We start from the raw sequence: 22,150 nt of genomic DNA, 5'->3' as shown, positions 1-22,150 counted from the left end.
CCTTGACTTCAGTCAGAAACCTGAGGGTTCAGTAATTGTATAAATTAAGCCTTCTGTGCAGGGATCACTTCACTTAACTTTGACATGGAGCCATTTCAGAGAATCATGTGTCAGGTGTTGAGCAGAACACAGCCAAAGTTTTAAACAGACTGAGTAGCTGAGAAGAGGAACTGGGAAAAAAAAAAAAAAAAAGAAAAAAAAAAAAAAAGAAGAATGCATCTAGTTGCTACAGTACTTGCCATGATATAATTAAACTTACTAATAATTGCTTCCAACACACACCATTTAGATGAGAATGCATCCCTGCAGCAAGTGGACTGCATTCAATTCTAGGGAAGCTTGTGAGAGCTTTGGCTGAAATGCCAGTATTTTAGCATTTGGTCAGCAATATGCAGCTTTGGTTACACACACTAGGGATTGGGGGTTTTCAGTCTTTTTTCTGAGTGTTTGTTTTTACACAAGGCCACTGTTAATTATTTTGTGCAGTCATTTAACCTATGTTCACTATAACAGACTTGAAAGCAGAAGCACAGATTACAGATACATGATGTGGTAGGTGAAAACATTTGTTCTGAATAATTATATTTAATTGAAATCGTATTTAAAAACACTGAAGAGCTGTTTTCTCACAAACCCACAGGACTGTTGTGAACAGAGACCACGGTTAAATGATCAAAAACGTACTTAGTCAAGTTAAAACAAATAAATAAAATAATGTGTGACCTTGGAAAAGTTTGGGTTCTATGTAGGTTCTGGTTCAGTGCTTCTGACTTTGGCTCCAGCTACAACCATGACTACAAATATTTTTTCACAGGCTTCAGCAATGACACCATTTGTTACTTTTGCTTAGTACAGCACTGGTGATAGTCAAGATCAATCGTTCTCCTGCAACATTTCCACCATGCAATGAAATTCCAGCCATAAAGCAAAGGGACACACGGTAGATATGATGTCACTGTCTGGCATCTTTATGAAAATTGGAAAGCTTTGCCAATACTGAACTTCAAAATTAAGTTTCCTGTCCTCTTCAGGAAGGTGAAATGTAATGTGCCTGCAACCTATCTTGAAACAGATGTCCTGTATCTACTTAGGTAAACAGCTGAGGTAACTGGCCAAGACATTTTTGCAAAGAGATACACGGTCTAAAAAGACAAAAAGAAAAAAAAAAGTTAATAGTAGATATGGATTGTTGTAATGTCATTGTTCCACATTGCAATAATGTTCAGGAACTGGACAACTCTATAATCTTTAAACCAAATTACTGGTGTTCTGCCCAAACATTTTAAAATCCAAACACCTGCAAGGAGCAGCCAAATACGTTGAACAAGAGACTAGTCCTGTGTTTTTTGTTTGGTTTATTTTTTTTTCTTAAAAACAAAACAAAAGCATTAAATTTGAGGCTTAGGAAATATTTTAATTAGACTTTCTAGGCTACACATATGAACAAAAGCAATTATTTTTTTCCTCCGCAAGAGTACACAGTTGCTCTGTTAAACCAAGTAAACATATTTCTACACTTTGGAAAAAAGACAGTGCTTACCTTTCATTTCAATTCTCATGTTATAACAGAATTAGTCTTGTTAGCCTTCTTTAAAACCTCAAATCATATGTTTTGCTGAAATACTGAGATTGTTTTAAGTTAAAGTCTTAATTTAGTCTCCTGGATGTTTTGTTTAATTTTGAGAAGATTCTGCTCTGTTTCAGATCTAGAACTGTAGATTCAGAATCAGAGATGTTCATCAACACAAATCTGCAAGATAAGACAAATTTGGAGGATATACTAGACTTAAAAAAGAAGAATATTGCAGAAGCTCTTCTTTTGTTGTATCCTTTTTCAGACAGTTAGGCTATAACAGTTTAGTTTTAACTTACTATAATTAATTTAAAACCCCAACTTTCCTTTCTGTTAGAAGACAATCCTGAAAATATCCACTAAATTTATGTAAATAGTAAATAGTAAATAGTTTTAATAGAATGCCACTGGTTTATGTCCTGAAGATGATCTCTTTCTTATCCAGAATCAAAATTTTCATTCTATGGCAATAACCCAAAGGTATTCTCATAAGAACAAGGCAATTGGGTTTTATCAGACACTTCACTGTCTGAAAAAGTTAGTTTTGGACAGTTCTGTTCATCAAAGCAGAATAGGTACAGGACTAACAAGTTCTTTTTACAGCTCCTTACTCAACTGTTCCACCACCCTCAGGAAAAAAAAAAAAAAAAAAAAAAAAAAACAGTTTTGTGGAGTACAGTGTGGTCTATAGCACGATGGTCTCCCCGGAATTACTTTTCTTCTTACTCTGTGGAATTTCCTTGAAGAGCTATGCTAGGAGAAACATGAACATTAAGAAAATGGTACAAAAAAGAAAATCCCGGTACAAAAAAGACAGGGAACTTCTGGAAAGAGTCCAGCGGAGGGCCACAAAGATCATACGGGGCCTGGAGCATCTTCCCTATGAGGAAAGACTGAGACCTGGGTCTGTTCAGCCTGGAGAAGAGAAGACTGAGAGGGGATCTTATCAATGTGTATAAATACCTGAGGCATGGGAGACAGAGGGATTTGGCCAACCACTTCTCAGTGGTTTGTGGGGATAGGACAAGGGGCAATGGCCACAAAATGGAGCACAGGAAGTTCCGCACCAACATACAAAAGCACTTCTTCGCGGTGAGGGTGACAGAGCACTGGAACAGGCTGCCTAGGGAGGTTGTGGAGTCTCCTTCTCTGGAGATATTCAAGGCCCGTCTGGACGCCTACCTGGGCAGCCTGCTCTAAGGAACCTGCTTTGGCAGGGGGGTTGGACCCAATGATCTTTCGAGGTCCCTTCCAACCCCTTCAATTCTGCGATTCTGTGAAAAGGAGTATCACTTGCTTTGAAAATCAGATAAATGTAAGGTTTTCTAACAACAGCATTCAGTGAGCTTACACTCTCCTAAACAGGAAATTAAGTAAGAAAACAAAAAAGAACAAACAAACAAACAAATAAATAAATAAATAAATTTTCCCTCTCAAGCTAGGAAAAAAAGTGGGGCTTGTTTTCATCTATATCTGATGAGCTCCATCCAGCTTGTTCAACAAGGCTTTAACATGGACAGATAAAGTGTCAAAGCTGAATTTTTGGTAGGCCTGTAAGCAAAAATGAGTGATACTAGGGAAAAAGGAAAGAATAAAATAAAGCAGGGAGCATAAAAACAAGAAGAAAAAAAAAAGAAGTTGTAGTTGGATAAAAAAGGAAGAAATCTTCAGTAAAAGTTCTTCTGATTAAATCATTTACATTTTGAAAATGGCATACTAAGAAAAAAAAAGACATCTATTCTGTGTGATAATTTTATCTAAAAGATATCAAAATGTCATTTCATTAAGGCCTGGTGCTTTATTTGAAACAGATGATAGGAAAAAAAAAAAAGAATATTTTATACATTCTATTCCTTTGAATTTCAAATCTGAGGGTTTCTTGTTTGTTTGTTTGTTTTAAATTTCTGCTTCTTTCTCACATTTTCCAAGTGAACAGACATAGGAATAAAATGGTAAACGCTCTGAAGTGGCATGGAGGACTTCATCTGAAACTAAAAAATATCCTATATTCAGCAAACAACACACTTTTTCCCCATAAAGTTAAAAAAACATTTTGTCTCCTGGAAAACATGAAAAAATGGCAAAATTCATATGACTTGAGATGATGCAAAATGCATAGCTTGTCTTACATTTTCCGCTGATGGTGTAGGATTGTCCATAAACCTGCCATTTCATGAGGGGCATGAACACTGCCTGGTGACCCCATTCAAAGCAGAAGAGGAGAAAAGCAGGCAAGAAGGAGTCATACCTCCACTTTCTTCTTTCTGCTTTTGCTCATAAGCGGCTGCCAATGCTCACTTATTTTCTGTGGTCTTTTCCACACTTTCCATGCACTTGCCACATTATGCCCACAAAATCTTCACTGTATTTCTCTACAGAAAGTGCTACATGAAGGTCATGAGCACACATCGCTTTAGAAATGGAGTCTGATCATATATATACACGTGTATTTGCAAGTGTGTATGTGTTAAAAACATTTATTGGAGTTTTCCTGTGGCACTACTGCTTTGTTATTCACTATATTCTGTATTATATTATATACCTGTATATTCTGCTATTCACATGCTAAATGCATCAATACTGAAACAAATTCAAAAAGTTATTTTCTACCTCCTATTGGCTATAGATTATGCCATTATAAGAAAAACAAACAAACAAACAAAAAAAAAACAACAAAACTTACTTAAGAAAGACTATGAAAAGAACAAACAAGATCAAATGGGTAGAGTGAGCAAGCACCGTCACTAACATCTTTAAGCAGCAATTTTCAGGCAAACAAAAGGAAGCACTTTTCATTACAATGCACAATTAAATTATGGAACTCATTACCACAGGATGCTGCATAAGCCAAAAGTATAACAGGGTTCAAAAGGAGATTAGACTAATTCATGAAGGATATGTCTATCAATGGTGATTATGCACAATGATCCAGATACACCTCTGGTGAAGGAAGTCCCTATCCCACTGACTACTGGAAGTTGGGACAGATACCGTGGAAGAGCTTTGCACATAGTTTTTATGTTCATATACAGAAAAAGATTATTTTAATTGAGCACCTTAGAGAATTTAGTACTCAGGCTCTGTTCCTAATCCTACTTGGACACTTAAATGTTCACAATGCTCTTTTTAGGGCCCATTTTTCAGCAACTTGAATATTATATAAGTCCTTTAGAGACAAAGCAGTAACTCCTTTTAACAGATTTACCTGATGTTATTCATCCAACTTGTAGAAGGTACTCTACCTTCGTAAAGCTGCAACATCAGTTCACAGAAACCTGGTAAGTATAACTAAAATAAAATGTGATATGTGCACACCTGTATAGCAGATGACTACATTAAAAGTGATTAAACAGCATTTCTTTCAGTTTCTTTTAATTTGAAGCTTACTCACTTATACTTCTGCTATGAAAACGTTAGAGCCAGGACCTCTCTGAGCAAACCAATTTACTGAAGCTTAGGATGCAGAACCTTGATTTTAGAAAGTGAGCACAGATAATTGTTAAACCTCAAAGAACACATCTTGTTGATAAGCAATTACAGTAACGCTTCTCTTCCTATGACCTTCCCTTTGAAATGTGTTTGTGTCATTTATATGGCAATTACATTCTAATGCAAGATACATTCAGGAGTGTAAATATCCAGATTAAATCTACCTTGAAAACTCAGACTGAATCAGGTTTATAGCCTAGAGGCAACTTGTGAATTCCATAAAGCATTGTTCAAGGGACCTGGTTAGTGTTCTGTACACCTGCTTAATTTTTTTTTTAGGGTGTTTTTTTGAAGGGTGGTGGTTTTTTTTTTTTTTTTTTTTTGGTAGTCACAAATGTCAAACTTTTCAGTAACGCATTGGGGTTTGAATGACAGCCATGCACTTGAGCACCAGTTATGTTTTTTCACTACCAAATTGGACTATAAATGATGAAAAAGAGGTCAGAAAGGAAGTATGGAAGCATACAAATTTGAAAGGGGAAACTGCTAATAGTCATAAACCGTGTGCAATCAAAGGACTGGCAAGTCATTGTGGATTACCTGCTCCATGAATTACTGATCTAACTGCATTATGATATGGAATTTTCTAACTCCTTTCATCTGTGGCGCAATGGCTTCTAACAGCTCCCAGATCAAAAGCAAGGCTGCCAGTGAAACTCTGGGGGGAAAGAAAAAAAAATAAAGAAAAGAGAAAACAAAAATACAACACTGACTTTCATTATGAGAACTTATTTTTTAAACTTTTCTTAATATACAGACTTTGTTATTTATTGATTCACTGATTGGATGTACTGTAAGAATGCCACCTACCAAACTTGAGGAAATAGCACAGAAATGATCAGCAGTGTGACACCTAAGTGCAAGTCAAAACTTGTAAGCATGTGCACATAAACACTTGTAGCTTGTGCGTTTCTCCACAGGTGGTAAAATCCCAAATGCTGGGTTTATATGGCCTCCTTTTTTTTTTTTACTTCTAATCACCCCAAATACTTTACAATTAGTTACAGGTTGCTAGTCTTACTGATTGTATACATTTAATGAGACAATGCACATGCCAATAGCACCAACATGAAGACATAGTTCAAGGCATATATAAGCAACGATGAGACAATTGATGTCTACAGGTGCCTACACGTGCCCAGGAACAAAACTGAGTCTAAGCTCAAGTCATGACCATAACAACAAAGCTCAACAGAGTTATTGACCAAACCAGACAACTATTTTTTTTTCAGTTGGGCATAGAAATTCTAATGGTATATATTAGCATAGACATACACACACACACAATTTGACAAATCTCTCTTTTATTCAGTGTGTTTCTGTTGGAACAACTCTGAGTTTGCTCACAGATAAAATTGTGAATTCGTTTCAACATGATGACAGTCTACACAGTGAATATGTCCTTTTTTGTGACTATCATAGAAAATAAACACTTCAGAAATTTAGAGTTGTCACTATTTCAGTGTGAATATACTTGATATTTTCCACCTAAGATAATAGTTGTAAATATGTGATGTACAATCAAATGCAGAGCAAAGTTTGGCAATATGACCACACTGATCAGCCTAGAAAATATAATTCCTATCCTGTGAAAAGGAATGTTTTGTATTTTTTCCTGAAGAATTCATATTTTTGTAAAGAAAGGAAAACTTCCAAAGAAATGCTACTGCAAGTGCCCTCCTGTTTCATGTTTCCCTCCCCACAGCTGCCCCACTCCAGAGTCCTGGTTGGGGTGTCAGGAAGCTGGAGGAGCAGCTGCCTGGGGAGAGGGGAGCCAGGGGAGCCCCGGCTGGCACGCAACCAGAACTGCAGGCTTCCTGGACAGCCTGCCTGCTTTCTGTTGAAACTTTCAATGGAATCAACATGTTCCTGTGAAATGTTTCAATTCTGTAAAATCAGCATTTTCCAACAGAGAAGTGTTCCACTGGAAAATTTTCAACCAGCTCTAATAAGCAGGGTATCTTTAAGATCTCACACAGAGGTGGAGCAGAGGGACATTAAACTTCCATCTGAGAAACAGTCAGCCAAATTCTCTCCTTGCCTTCATCCTACACAGAAGCGATGCTCTTCACCCGAGCTGTCTGCAACAGTGGGCGAGTGGTTCTCAAATGAGGCTGGCAGGGCACTTGTGAGGTACCACCATACAACAGCATATTCTTACTCTATTGTTACAGCTTGATCAAAATGGTTGAAGGGCAGGCACTATGAATTTGTTGTGGCCACTTACAGGGCTGTATCAAAGTCCACTTGTGAAATACCTTGAAAATGCCAGTAAGATAGCTTAATGTCTTTAAACTACCACAGAAACCCCATAGAATCATTTTCAGCACCAGTCATGACCAAGGTTTGTCTTATGCACATAAGTATGTTGGAACATGTAAGTATTTCTTTTTTTTTTTCCCTTTGGTGAGTTATTTAGTTGACTCTAATGTCTTTTTAGGGGGTGGAAGCAAAACTTGACAAAAAGGTATGGATTTTATTCATAACAAAATTCTGATCAAGAAAACATTCAGGAAAAGAACAAGAATATTCAACAAAACACAGAATCACTGTCACGCATTAGTGATTTCTGACATCTGTCAATTAAACCACTGTCTAGAAACCTCTGTTGATGATCACACTATGTAATCTACCTTGTTTTCCATGAGACACTTCAGGAGCTTTTTCTATTAGGCAGAGTTAAAAGTTAGGTACATGAAGGTCTACAAACATGAGATAAATTAAAGTAAAAAAGTATTCAAATAAGATTTTAAAGTAGATCTTGTTGACAGAAAACTGATGCTTGAAAGTTTTCCTTGAGTGAACATAATGGACCCAAGTACGTTTCTTTACCACTAGAAATAGTTAAGAGAAAGATAAATGATATCTTTCTGTGGCTGATATTGGAGCTCAAAATGTCAATGCAGAAATTATTGTCATCAAGTGTTAAACAATCTAACTACATGATGGCAATCAAATCAAAGCAACTCCTTAATTTTTATTTTATGACTCTCAAGGATCAGATTTACAAATATTGATGTCCTTCAATTTGTTTTGTGCAGCTGTAGTATTTAGAAGCGAGAGTCGTCTGCACTAGACCAGATATTCTAGGGTGTAATTTCTTAGTCTAAAAGTTGCCAAATAAATCTCAAGAAGAATGTGCCTATTTCAATCTGTTAACTATAAAAGGAGGCAATGGTGACAAGCAGGGGGTAAACATATACAATGTCAATGTTTTAAGTTACATGAGATGAAGCTAACCCAACTTTATTTAAGGTAATTTTTCATGGAATAAATTAGTGATTAAATATAGGTTTTAGATGAGTATTGTTTATATTGATTTTAAATTTTGCAAGAGTGAGTTTAATAAATTGCATACCAATCTCTGTGCTTTAAGATCTTGTCATGATGGAGGACATTTTAAACAGACTCTGATGCCCAGTAAAAATTTTACTAAGTGAGCACAAATTTAAGTTTTAAGCATTAAGAGTCGCACTCATTTGAACCCTTACAGTAGCAATGCAAAGGACAAAGAGAAAATAAAAAAGTAATAAATTAATTAATAAATTAAAAAAAGGAAAAGGAAACGGAAAAGGAAACGGAAAAGAGAAAAGAGAAAAGAGAAAAGAGAGAGAAAGGAGAAAGGAGAAAGGAGAAAAAAAAAGTCCAGGATAAAAAGAGAAATGGAAATAATCTACAGAATTACCAAACCTTTTTTGTGTTATAGCAAAACATATAAACCGCAGCAGATAAGCCTCCCATCATTATGGGGGGCTGCCCTGAAACAAAGCTCCCAATTTGTATAGCTCAGCATTTGGGGCAGCTGATCTTGGACTTGTGCTTTCCCTCTGGCACGGCTCTCTCTGTGGGGCTGTGCCAAACCCCTATGCGCAAACTTTCCCCCACACAGCAGCAGAGGCACTGGGTGCCTGGCTCACATCCAACTCAACACAAGCTTTTCCAAGTGCTCCTTATCCTGCAGACACACAGGTTCTTATACTTTGGAAGCCATATATCACATATGCATCCAACACATACAGTCACTTTCCATCCCGCATGTTTTGGGGGGTTGATTTTTTTAAATTTTATGAAATCATAAATGCTATTCAGTATTTCTCAGCTGATGCCTCTCAAGTAGACCCATCCTCAACATATACATAAAGTAGTTTTTTCTGTAAATATATAAAGACAGAAAATTGTACCAACATGGTCTACCCCAGGTACTGTTTGGTGGAAAAGAACATTATGTGCAGATAGCTGTGGCTGGATGCTGGTAGTTATTTCTATCCCTGCCCCCAAAAGAGAGAAGATATAAGACCAAGATGGAGATGTTTTGGAAAGTATATCAAGTGCCAGCCATAGACCATGTGAATATATCTGTACAGTCAATGCATAAGTACCCATATATATATATATTCATACCTACATATATATGTATATATCGTGTAAGCTGTAGGGAGCTTGGGAAAGATCCCAGGACACACACATCTGAATTATATGTGTTTGTTTATAAATGGAAATATGGGCACATGTACTACTTATGTGTTTCCAGAATGCCTTGTATTTCTGCTATTTTGGCTTGGTTATCTCAATGCCTGAGTCTAGAGTAATGCATGCCACCGTTGTGGGTAACATTTGTTATAAATCTAAACATGAAATATTTGTGTCAAAGCTGCCTATGAATGCAACCAATTGAAGAGCTGAAATCCCTTCAAGTTTTGTAGTAACTGTTTTCATTTTCTCTCAAATGATGTTTCTGTTACTTTCTAAACTCTGCCTATTTTTATTATCTTTACTCATTGTTAAGCTTGACTGCCCTTCTCTTCTTTGCTTAACTTCTGGACAGTGAGGAGAATGTGTAGTAGACATCTCCAAATTTCCATACAAAAGCAGCTGAAATTCTAATCCACGTCAAAACAGTCCCTTGCAGAGCTACTCAGCATTTCCTTTGTCTACTCAATTCTTTTCAGAGGAGCCATAAAGCAGCCCTAGGAAACCGCCAGTGATTCTGTAATAAGCGCTTTCATTCTACTGTGGCAAGGGCTTTGAAATTTAAATTATAAATGTGACAGAAGGATGAAATTTGTTTGCCCTATATATGTGGTGTAGCTGGGTATTAGGGTTGTGTCTGTATGCTTCTCCAGTAAACTTAGGCAGTAATTGTTTGGGCTTACCCAGCAGAAGGGAGAGCAATGGGCTGATGGAAGATCATGGACAGCCTGGAGAGATGGTGGCTGACTAAACCCCCTCCTAGACACCTTCGTGACCAAGAACTTCCAGGACTTCTCCAGGACTGAATCTAAGGGAGTCCTGAGATCCCCCAGAGAAGCATCCACTGTGCCTATAGACCAATTGATAAGCACTACTTGTGTGCTTTAGTAGTTCATTTAATGGTTGATGGGTGGAGAATCTGGTCACTAAGGATGTTTGATCAGGCAATTCCTGCAACGGAAGTGACCAGAATGCACACAGAAAACATAAATATCAGTAGTCAGTAGAAACTGCCACTGCAGAAATGCTCTCATAGGTAGTCTTCTGTACACAGATAAAGTAGTAAGGAGATATTTTGTAAGTAGTTTAAGATAATCAATACCAATGGATCACGCATGTGCTGGAGTGGTCATGTCAGACTACAGTCCTTGCAGTTTGGGAAGTCCCACCTGATCGAGCTGAAGATATATTACAAAGCACCTTGCAATGCAGACTACGGTCGCCATCCAGACAGCGACTGTTCATCTTCTTTGAGATTCAGTTCCTTATATGAGTGCTACCCTATACATTTTTTTTTTGAACAAACCCTCTATAAATCAACAACAACAACAATACTTAAGTGTAGGAAATCTAAAAAACAAATACTGGAAAGGGAGGTTTCTTGTAAGCATCTATCTACATGAAGGAATAACAGGAAAATGTGGACTATGCTGGAATTCAAGGAAAATAAATATAAAATTGGCAGGATCAAAATAAGTCCACCTGTCTAAAGATGACTTCAACTGTAAATACTTCTGGGGGAACTCATAGAGTTACCACCCACAGTGAAGAGACTGAAGATGAACTCATCAAAACAGACCTGACCCTGACTTCCCCCTGCCCTTGCACTCCCCTTGCTTACTCTGTCATAATCCACTTCTTAGTTTTTCTGAAGCCCATGGACAAAAAGGGCATATGGCCATGTTCTCCTCAGCTTAACTCTGTTTACTCAAATGCAAACGAACAATAATAATAATCAGGGTTTCTTAACAAGGATCAATAGTATTAAGTTACCTGAAAGTTCATCTAAGGCTCTTTCTCTTCAAGTTAAAGGAACTTGTGCAAAACAGGTGAGCATGGAAGACAGAATTCTCGTGTTCCTTCTTACCACCATAAATTTGAAGCAACTCCGTATACTTCCAAGGAATTAAACCAAGTTTACTGTTTCTAGAATGAGGTAAGAATTTGGCCCATATCATGTACAGAAACAGGCTTTTTAACAAGAGGACCCAGAGCAAATAAACATGGTCCTTAGTGTCCTTGGTAGTTAAAGAAAGGGTCTTCTATGAGCCTGTAGGAAGAGATATTTGTTCATAAATCCTTGTCTGTTGTATAGTGATGGGCCAAATTCTATTTAGCCATATTGGCAGCAAAGACTCACATAAGGAACAGCAGGAGCAATAAAATTCACATGGATTGCTTTCCTATATATATGAAAGGTTTCTTGTACCTCATGTCACATATTCAGTTTGTAGGAATAAATATTTAAACTATGTTTTTCCTAACTGAAAATATTTTCCACATGTGAACAGACTTAAAAGCACGTTTAAAAAGAAGACTCAATAATCAGATTTTAAACTTTGACTTTAAATTTGAAACAGAACTTGAAATAAGTCTTTGGGGAAGTTTCTTTTTTTTTTTTTTTTTTTAAAGGAATGCACAATTCCTGTTACTAACTTCCAGCAGTGAATGGCAGCACTCAGTCAAAAAATAAATAAAATAAAAAAGCAACAGAATTTCTTGAGTGGGAGGAGGCCATACATGACACCAAGAGTGTAACAGTAATAAAGTTTTGGAACAGGATTTGAAATTTTAAACAATATCCTCAGGTCTTTCCTTTGCTTATCAACCACTACTTGTTTCCAGAGAAGTAAGTCATGTCAATCCCTATTGCCCAGGTGCCAGACAAATGAAATAATTATTACTGAAAATAACTTCTCTCAGAAAAACAGAATTAGTTATTTTCACTAAAGACATGGCCAATGAGGAAGCATGTAGAATGAATGTTGCTGATTGGCTCTCTAGTTGTTGATTGGATGCAGACGTATCTACAGTAGCAATCTCCTCACATTTTCCCTTTGCATGGTTTAGCTTACAACTTGCCACCATTCCTGGCTTTGCTGAGATGCAGGAATTTCCAGGAAAGTCAACTTCTGCTCACAGATAGGTAGCATAAAAAATGCAGAGCATGCTTTGAAAATAGCAGATGTTAAAGAAGTAGTCACTACTGCTAGAGTAGTAGCTCCCACTTGTAAGTAACATTTTGTTCTTTGATGTGGTCTATGTATATTCCCTGCTGCAGAAGCCTAGCTAGTAATAAAACACCAACAGAGATAGGTCCAGCAACTGTAACAAGATAGTACTGGTACATATGGTTCACAAGCTGAAAGGAGGTAAATGAAATCTTTTTCATCAGTACACTGTTTGGACTGGCTGCTCAGACGGAGTGACTGACTAAAAGGTAAAGAGGCCTTGGTATACCTTATCTAGGAACATAGGCTGGGAGAACAAACAGCAAATACATCAAGGACCTTATTTTTGAGCTACCAATCAGAAAGTGCCTACATGTGATGATTTACCTTTCTCTTCTGTTCACACTAGCCCAAATATGTGCTGTTGAGTCTCTTTGGTACTTAAGGACTGTCACACATGAGCCCACATCAGTAGTGCTGGGAAAAAGAACACTCTTTCCTCTCCTGATGATTTCCAGAGATAGTATGTCACCATAATGAAAGAGCAGATTGTTTTACTGTGTCTGACTAAAAGTTTGTACAACTAGGTATCTTGTCCTTAATATGTGTAGGAAGGGAGTATAAGAACAAGAGAAGCATATTGGGTTGCTTCCTGTAAGACAGCCCTCTTGGATGATGTTTTTAAGGAGGTCATTGAGGTAGAATGAATATCCTTCTGTGTCATAGCCCTTGCTAGACTCATCTTCCCTGAATTAACAACTCTCTCTGAACCTGTGTAGAGTTTTGGCATTCTGCAACAATGAATCTCACAGACTGATGGTGAAATAAAGTGTTATTTTTTTCACTGATCCAAAACAGTCAGAATGTTATGTCCCTTACTCTGCCTTCTTCAGCTGACAGTCATTAGAAGATAGTGCCCGCTCATTGGCCTCCGAGATAGTTTGAGTTACATGTTGACAGATTTCAGTAGGACACTCAGAAGTAATACAGGCTTTCTGATTTCTATTTCTCCTATTCTTTTCCAAACAATTTTGAACTGAGTGAGAAAACCATCAAATAAGCTTTTCATAATGTAGCAGAATACAGACTATGAATATATACTCTATTAGTTGTAAAATGAGCATTTAAATATTTTTTTCATCTTTACTGTCTTAACACTAAATAAAACTGTTGTTACCGTGGTTGGGTTTTTTTGTTTAGTTGTTGGGTTGTGGGTTTTGCTTTTGTTTGGGGGGGAGAGGGTTGGATCATGCTTAAATGTAGGTAACAAGCCACAGCAAAAATTCCAGCTAATGTTTTCTTAATTGAATTATTTATCTTGACTTTTGAGACACTTCTTTTCAAAATCCTACTGAACTGCATTGCCCTTAAGTGCACAAAACAGACTACCTGAATGAATACGTAACTGGGGTATAGTGAAAATTAAAATAAAACAAATACCCTTTGGGAATACATTCATATCACAAATACCGTAACAGCTGGCACTGGTCAGTCCAGCTTTTGGCAGTCTCTGTAGCAACGTCAGACACAATGTTTCAGAAACAACTGATGAGTCAGTCACAAAAAGTTGAGAGATTTCGTTCAGAGAAGCCCATTTATTTTATAATGAAAAATTTCCGTAACATCCCATATTCCCATATTTGACATCCCATAAGAATAACAGTTACAGCCTGAGCTAATAATAATACCTATTATTTAAACTGTAATAGCCTACCCCAGTATCTGACCCTCTTGCCAGCTGCTTTTAGGCTTGTAAATCTTTAACCATTTTAGGCTGTAATTTTTTTTGTTTTGTTTTGGTTTTTTCTGTTTTTCTATAACATACTTTTTTTTTTTTTGACTGATAAAATATTGAGTTTCTTTTCAAGAAAAACTCTTCGGAGGAAAGAAGTTGTTTTGTTCCTATGAAATAAGGATTGATGAACTCCTATTAAAAATCTCTCTGACAATCATGCTCTGAAGTAGGAATATGAAATTTGGGTTATAGGGAAGTTTGAGGAGGTTTTAATGCATCTGTCATCAAGGTCTTTTATCCAGCAACAGTTTTGAACTTTCAGATTCAGTTCCTGACACCTAAAAAGTTTTTTGAGCTTCTCACAAGTAAAAAATGTTTGAAAAAAACACAAGCCATTTCAAGAAAATAAAATCTCCCATCACTTTTGGAAAACAAAAAAATATACAAAACTAAAGAGTCTGAAAATATAAAACACTAACCCACACAGTATTTAATAACAACCTTTTGTTAGAAGAAGTTAGAAGAAGTATTATTTCACTTTTCATTATCTCTACAATGAAAGTGGAAACACGTTTGGTCACACTTCGCATACAATATGTTTCATGGGAATGTTTCTTACCATTAGATGTCATACCCGATGGAAGATGGGCATGCGCTCTATTGCTCTGACCTCTCAAATTTACTGCTTTTTCACTGGCTAGACACTTTCAGCCCTTTTCCTAAAATGGCAATTAAAGCTTCATTTACAGCTCTGCTGGTGAAGCTGAAGCTTCTATTGTATCATTTTAGAAAGCCTGGGATTTATTCGATCTGTGGAATTGTAAAATTCTGCGTTTGAGCATATAAAAAGTACACCAAATATTAAAAACATGAGAAACAACTACTATCCTCGGATGAAAACTGTTGTTCATGATGAACACAACCAGTAGAAAAGAAAAAGAAAAAGAAAAAGAAAAAGAAAAAGAAAAAGAAAAAGAAAAAGAAAAAGAAAAAGAAAAAGAAAAAGAAAAAGAAAAAGAAAAAGAAAAAGAAAAAGAAAAAGAAAAAGAAAAAGAAAAAGAAAAAGAAAAAGAAAAAGAAAAAGAAAAGAAAAAGAAAAGAAAAAGAAAAGAAAAAGAAAAGAAAAAGAAAAGAAAAAGAAAAGAAAAAGAAAAGAAAAAGAAAAGAAAAAGAAAAGAAAAAGAAAAGAAAAAGAAAAGAAAAAGAAAAGAAAAAGAAAAGAAAAAGAAAAGAAAAAGAAAAGAAAAAGAAAAGAAAAAGAAAAGAAAAGAAAAAGAAAAAGAAAAAGAAAAAGAAAAAGAAAAAGAAAAAGAAAAAGAAAAAGAAAAAGAAAAAGAAAAAGAAAAAGAAAAAGAAAAAGAAAAAGAAAAAGAAAAAGAAAAAGAAAAAGAAAAAGAAAAAGAAAAAGAAAAAGAAAAAGAAAAAGAAAAAGAAAAGCTATAGTAGCTTGTCCCTTTCTGGAAAGTCTGGCTTGCTGACTCTGAGTGCATGGAATGAGTTGCAGGGGAAAGTGAAACTAGAGAATATGTAAAGCTGGGAGATGAGATCATCCCCCCCCCAAACAATCCTTCAAATTCATAGACACTTCTGGATTCATGAGGTGAGAATAGCCAGCACTGAGGACTGTAAAATTGATTTGCAGCATTTGAATTTGTTAACATGCATTTGCAAAGTGTCTCCTAGAAGTGGGGTGCAGGAGATGCCCTGGAAACCAAAGACAGAGAAATATAACTGCTTAAAAATGTATCTTAAAATGAAGGTGACAATAGCTTGCATCCAGACAGCCTGTTTGTTAACAGTCTACACCAATACAATCAAGTGTTACAGTTACCTTTTAAGTTTTCATCAGTGGATTATTTTGCAACAGCCTGATCCTGCAAATGGTTGTTCCCAGGTGCATAATTATTCACACACGGAGCCCACTGAAAACAATGGGTGTCAGTGCATGAGTAACTACCTGGAGGGCTGAGAGTCCTGAAATTGCTTCTGCACATGATAGGTAAATTACATATTTGCAAGGGGATTTTCTTTCGTTAGTGTATTTTTTGTTTCCAAAACTAAAACGGAGATAGGCCTACGTCAAAATACTCAGACAAAACCTTCTGAACTTTGACAGTGGATAGAGGCCAAACCTACAGCAATCTCAAAATTTTGCATGTATAGTGGCTCTTTATAGTGGGATGGATCCAAACCTCACATTGAAAAAAATCCCCAAGGCAGCAGAACTTGGATCTGTGCTTTCCGGTTTGAACCCAAACTGAAAGTGTTGCAAGAAATGTCTCATTAGTATATTCTGTAGCATTCATCTCCAGAAATCTGTCATTGAACAAAGGCACATCAACATTAAAAAATAAATATAAAAAAAAATGATTAGTTATTTTTGGATAACCTAAAGGCCCTCTAAGTGTTGTAGCTCAATATTTTTTGGAAATCAAGATCTATTGCAGAGCTGTCTTAGATCTCTGTATCCGTGTAGACAAGGCTGTATTTTGCCACAACAAGAATATCAACATCACTCTTGGGGTGGCCAAATGCAGTTTTCAAAGATAACAAAACAGATCCTCCTACAAGGTAAAGGTGAGTGCATAATGAAAAGAGTCAGATTTGGGGTGACTATCACTGAAGGCATAGCTCTTTTCTTTCTCTTTCTACCCCTCTTTTTTATTTAGGGTATGGTATTCCTCTACCCCACTCCCACAATAGGAAGGGTCATTCCTCTTCCTCCTGCTGTTGTCTATTTTCTTGTGGTCTCTCTCTGGGAAAACAAAGGGAGGGAAGTGATGGAGACTAGGACCAGGGTAGGTTTACAGGAAAATTGTGGACCTTATAGTGGAGAGCTTGCTATCTTTGCCATTGTCTTTGACACATTAAGTATGGACAAAAGACCACAAATAGAGTAATAGGCTGAAAAGCCTGTCTTCCTCACCAGACTTTCTTGGACTCGCAAGGTGGGAAGTGAAGCTATTTAGCTTGGTCCTTGCTCTTCACAAAAAAAAAAAATAAGGAAAAACAAAGGAAATGAATGTTAAGTATTAGGCTGATTTCTCATTGTGATGACAATTACAGTCATTTGTGAGTTTTTGTTGTTGTTGTTTTCTTGGCTCAAAAATTGGTTAATGTCAGAGTCAGAAAGACATCTTAAAGTACTACACCCCTACAGAACACATGCTTTTTGTCCTCTCAATGGACAATTGTAAGGCTTCTCCTGGCTGGATGATTACACTCAGAGAACAAGATAAAGAAAGAAGGAAGGTTTTGTTACCTCATGCCTGTATCTTCTCAGTCCTAAAAAGAGGTACAGGTCTGTTGTGGTCTCTGTAGCACAGATAGCTATAGCCTCAAAGTAATATGTCAGCAGCTGAGTGCTGCAGGGGGATAAGTATCTCTCAGCTGTGATCCATTAATAGCATTCAGAGATTTCTCCTGGTAACCTATTTTAATGATCCCCCCACACCAACCAAAAAACAGTGTCAAGGACCTGCACTACCACTCGGCTTAGGTAGTGCACAGCGTGACAGTAATTTATTTATTTTTCTCCACTAAATTAAACTAAAATAAAATATTATACTGTGAAATAATATAGGAGATGTTGTCTAGAACTGAAAGCCCTTTGAATTATACTAAGAGTTTTTCATTAATGTTAAGCAGTTTTGGCCCTCATGTTGATCCATGAGAGCTTTAGCTCTTCTCCGCTTGTTTTCTCCATTAGTCATTATTACTTTCATTTTCTAGGTGGTTAATATTTGTCTCCCTGCTTCCTATATAGGGCCAAATTCGAAAACTAGAAACCAGAAAATAAACTAGTATTGGGAAATTAAAGGGTATTTGCCTTTTATGCTGTTGTGCAATTTTGTAAACAGAAGTTTAGACCTTATCTTTAAGTACAGTCATCATGCTTTATGAAGGAATACTGTTTGCAAAAATGGATTTGTTAACACACTGATTGCACAAGGTTGATATTCTGATTCAGAAGACATGCATCATATTAGAGGGTTGCTTATTTTGTTGTTGTTGTTGTTGTTTTCCTTTAATTTGAAAGGGAACCTTAAATAGACTTCCATAAAACACAAATTGCTTTTAAGTTTTGGCATAATGCCTACAACTGTTTATAACTTGTGTAAGGAAGTCATCTATCTTAACCAGTGCGGGTCAAACATATTTAACATGTTAATTAGATGTATTGGGTCTGATATGTCAATGACAGTTCTTCATTTTAACCAGCAAAGAGATGGCCCTTTAACCTACATGATGCGGGTATAACCTATCCCAAACTACGTGTAACGAGTCTGGAAATTATAAAATCACAGGCACTCATTCCTAGTTCATAGGCCCTAGAGATGCTGTAAGCTGACTTTCTCCTTGGGCTTTCACTTGAAATAATAGAATACTGGAATTCTACAGAGTAATTATCACTAAATTATAATTGCAATAATGGATGTGTTAAGTCACTCTAGCAAGACCACTGTCCTGAATATAATCACCTAAAAAGGATGTATAGTTATTTTTGCTTTGACCCAGTGGAAATGTTCAAAATATCCCCATGATTTTTGAAACAGTTATATGCAATTTTTGGTACTTTCCAGAACAGTGCTGATTAGCTTAGTAATAACCAAACATTTTTTATATCATGCGCCTTTGGAATATTACTCCATGCACTGTCGTTTCTGGTTTTAAGTCATTCACTGCCTGATGAAGGGGATTTTTCTAATGTATTTTTGGAAGTAAAATCTCAGTGTTATGACAGCTGTACTGAAATGTATTGTGACAAAAATATCCACACAAAATATTTCTAATACACTTTCCAGTTATCAGGGAATAACTGCTGGAGTAATTTCGTTGGGACCAATACATTTCACATACTAACATATATTTATTACATTTAGGTATATCTGTATTTATAGATATTAGCCCTTTTTTATTTATATTCTAGCTTTGTGAAAATTCAGACTCCATGAACTCAAGACAAAGTAATCTTCTCAGGAGTGCACTGTGGCAAGTTCCACACTCAGCTCAGCAGCTCAACAAATGCCATCATGTCACCAGTGTGCCGGTGTCCCATCCTGATCCACCTCCAGAGCAGCCAGCTGCGTCTGGCTGAGCTCAGCTGTCACCAGCCCAGCCCAGCAGGCAGTTCTCCTTTCACTCACATTGTCACTCTGGAAAGGTCAAGGCCTATCAAGCCACAGCAGTGCCTCTAGGCAATATTAATGGACATAAAATTCTCTGTTCCTGGCACACTCCACGTTGAATACTAGGGATTTTCACTCAAAAGTCCTTAGGGATATGAAATAAACACTGCTTTCAAAGGCTACCATCATGGCAGATTCCTCTCCCAAGTTTTCAAAGGCAGCTGGCATGTTAGTCAAGAAAGCATCAAAGCAAAAGATCTTCCACTTGCTTTAAATGAGAAATCACTTACTGAAAGGAGATGGAGACAATGGAGCTTATATTAAACCACTCCAGACGCAAACAGGCCTTCTCCTGGTGCTTCACACCTAGAAGTCTAATTCTCTGATGCCTTTGACTTCAGTTGCTTACTGCCATTACTGCTAACTTCTGTTACTTCTATTTTATACTAGTGTGAGCCTAAAAGAGCCAAAGAAACTGAATATTGTTACCAAGGGCAGAAAACCCTTCAACAGATGGGAAAATGATCCCACTTGGCAAGAGGCAATGTTTGGTACTTAAAAAAAGGAAAAAGCTTTTGGATTTCAGCCACCAAATCCAGTCCCCAATCTTGGGCTGTGCAGAGTAATTCCCAGAGCTCAAAAAATGTAATGTACTGCTGTGGATCATCCATTAAACTGTCTATTGAATGAGGTATAATGCTAAACAGGCTGAGGAGAGTTTATCATTCAGATTAATGCAACTCCAACTCACAAAACATTCAGAAATGGTTTTTTGTAGGCAGGGCAACTTGGTGCTAAATAAGTTTGTTTGCTGTGAGAGCCAAGATGTTAGAGCATTAGAAGCCCAGAAGAATACGGCTATTTCTAGCAGTTGAGTCATGACACAAGTATGCAACAAAATGGAAACAGAGTAAACACTAAGAAACAAAGAGAACTGCATGAATTTCTACCTCTAATAAAACCTTAGCAACAACATACAAAGCCTTAAAAGGTGCTACAGATTCTTGCTCTGAAGGCAGTTTTTTAAGAGGTCGTTTAGTCCAGTTAGTGGCCCTCTATGAAGCCCACTCTGATTCCATAATTCCTTTCGCAATAGTGTGAAATGTGTCATTTGCAGCTGCTGTCTGGATGAAGTTTTAAGCAGCCATTAAATGTGTTTCTAGTATTGTCATCATGGTATGTAACACCATCCACACAATATCTTAATAAACAAATAAATAAATAAATAAATGATTGCAGGGAATAAGAATTTACTTAAAAAAATAAGAAAAAAAAAAAAACATAACTCAAGCTTCCTGAGAGTTTAAGTACCGTATCTTTTATTACAATTATTTTAAAAGCAAACAAACAGAAAAGCTTATCATATTGAAAAGAATATTTTTTTCCTCCAAAGTACTTTAACTTACTTTGGAATGAAACACCATTGTTAATTTGGCTGCCCTCAAGCTTCAGTTTATAGGTGTCATAGGTATACAAAAGATAAAACATTCATGACATGAAACAATGAATTAAGAGCTGCCTTTCTCTATTATTTATATTGTTCATACTTTCAAAATAAAAATGTCTTAGCTATTGGGTGAGTCATTTTAAAATTAACTTTAAGTCCTATAGTTTTCAATATCCACATAAATATTCAAAAATTATTTTGCACTTATTCTTAGGTGCTGACAGTCTGTAGCCAGGGAGGAGAGAGGGACAGGAAGAAGGAAGGAGAATACACAGCGTTCTATGAAACAGTTGCAGTTGCTTGATTTTGAAAACTCAATTATCTTCTTCTTGGTCCACAGCCATAATCTGTGACCCCATAATAGCACATTTGTACCCCCCCATGTTTCTGTTGAACTTAATTATTCAATTCCTCAGTGTCCTGTGGTGCCTAAAGCAGAAGAGGATGCTGGAACATATGTCTTAAAGAGTTGTCCCACTTCTCTGTGGTGGGCTGTATAACTATCATTTATTAGAGTAATTATTTCATGGTTCTGCTTTGAAGTGAGAAACATGTGGGATGCAAAGATTGTATGCATATTAATTCAACTTTTTTCTTGCTGGTATTTTAGAGAGGTAGCCAGCTATGGGCCAGATACAGTAGCGTCCTCATTCCCTATGTACCTCATCATTGTCATTCTGCTTTAGTACAGCTTAGGGTATCTGGATGTTGGGTGTTTGTAAAACATTGAAAATGAATGTACAGTAAGCGAGAGTTCTGGCCTCAAATTCTTTCCTTAACGAGCTAAATTGTTCCTTTTGGATAATGATGAGAAGCATTGAGACAAAAATTAGAAAATCTTTGTACCTTTGCCCCAGTTGAAGAAAATAGCAACAAGACAACCTGAACCAAACATGGACATAAGCAGCCTCAACCCCCAGTGGAGATTCACATCAAGGTCATCTGTCAAATAAGTTACAGTGAAGTACGTGTGCAGACTGCTGTTGTGACACATGCCCTTTTCTGGCACTGAAAGTAAGTAGTCTTCATCAGACTGTGGGACAACTTGTTTTAAATTGCAGCTAAAATAGATACATTGAATTTGAAGTGATAGGTCAACAACAGAAAGAAAAGGTCTTACGAGAATGATTTGTAGGTTTAGCACAATGAAGGGCTAATATAAAGATAGTTTCTCAACCAGCATGTGGAATCACTTACTTGAGACTCAGTCATTTGCCTGAAATGCTCTATTCCCCAGCTTTCTGAATTATATTCAAGTAGCAAAAGCATGTATAAAGAAAGCAGCAGTCAATAAACAGACAAAATTTACATCTCTTCTTTCATCAGTTTTTACATGTATGCCTACCACTCCAGTGC

General features: G+C 36.7%; 1 protein-coding gene and 1 long non-coding RNA gene across 2 annotated transcripts; one reads left to right on the top strand and one right to left on the bottom strand.

Moving 5' to 3' along the window:
• Positions 1-1,208: 1,208 nt before the first annotated feature.
• LOC310893449 lies at positions 1,209-17,964 on the bottom strand. Its single transcript, XR_014578991.1, has 3 exons — positions 17,481-17,964; positions 5,603-5,720; positions 1,209-1,750 (listed from the first exon to the last, which is right to left on the bottom strand). It is a non-coding gene; the product is annotated as an uncharacterized lncRNA (long non-coding RNA).
• On the top strand, positions 13,621-20,379 carry LOC310893448 (uncharacterized protein). The gene is made up of 2 exons (XM_083822450.1): positions 13,621-15,818; positions 19,149-20,379. The coding sequence occupies exon 1, from the start codon at positions 15,128-15,130 to the stop codon at positions 15,659-15,661; it is 534 nt and encodes a 177-aa protein (XP_083678576.1). The 5' UTR covers positions 13,621-15,127; the 3' UTR covers positions 15,662-15,818; positions 19,149-20,379.
• The last annotated feature ends 1,771 nt before the right edge of the window (positions 20,380-22,150 follow it).

This window comes from Anser anser (genome assembly GCF_964211835.1).
Source record: "Anser anser genome assembly, chromosome: 2".
Taxonomy (NCBI): domain Eukaryota; kingdom Metazoa; phylum Chordata; class Aves; order Anseriformes; family Anatidae; genus Anser; species Anser anser.
The sequence above is the reverse complement of the archived record's forward strand: the minus strand, read 5'-3'. Positions and strand labels throughout refer to the sequence as shown.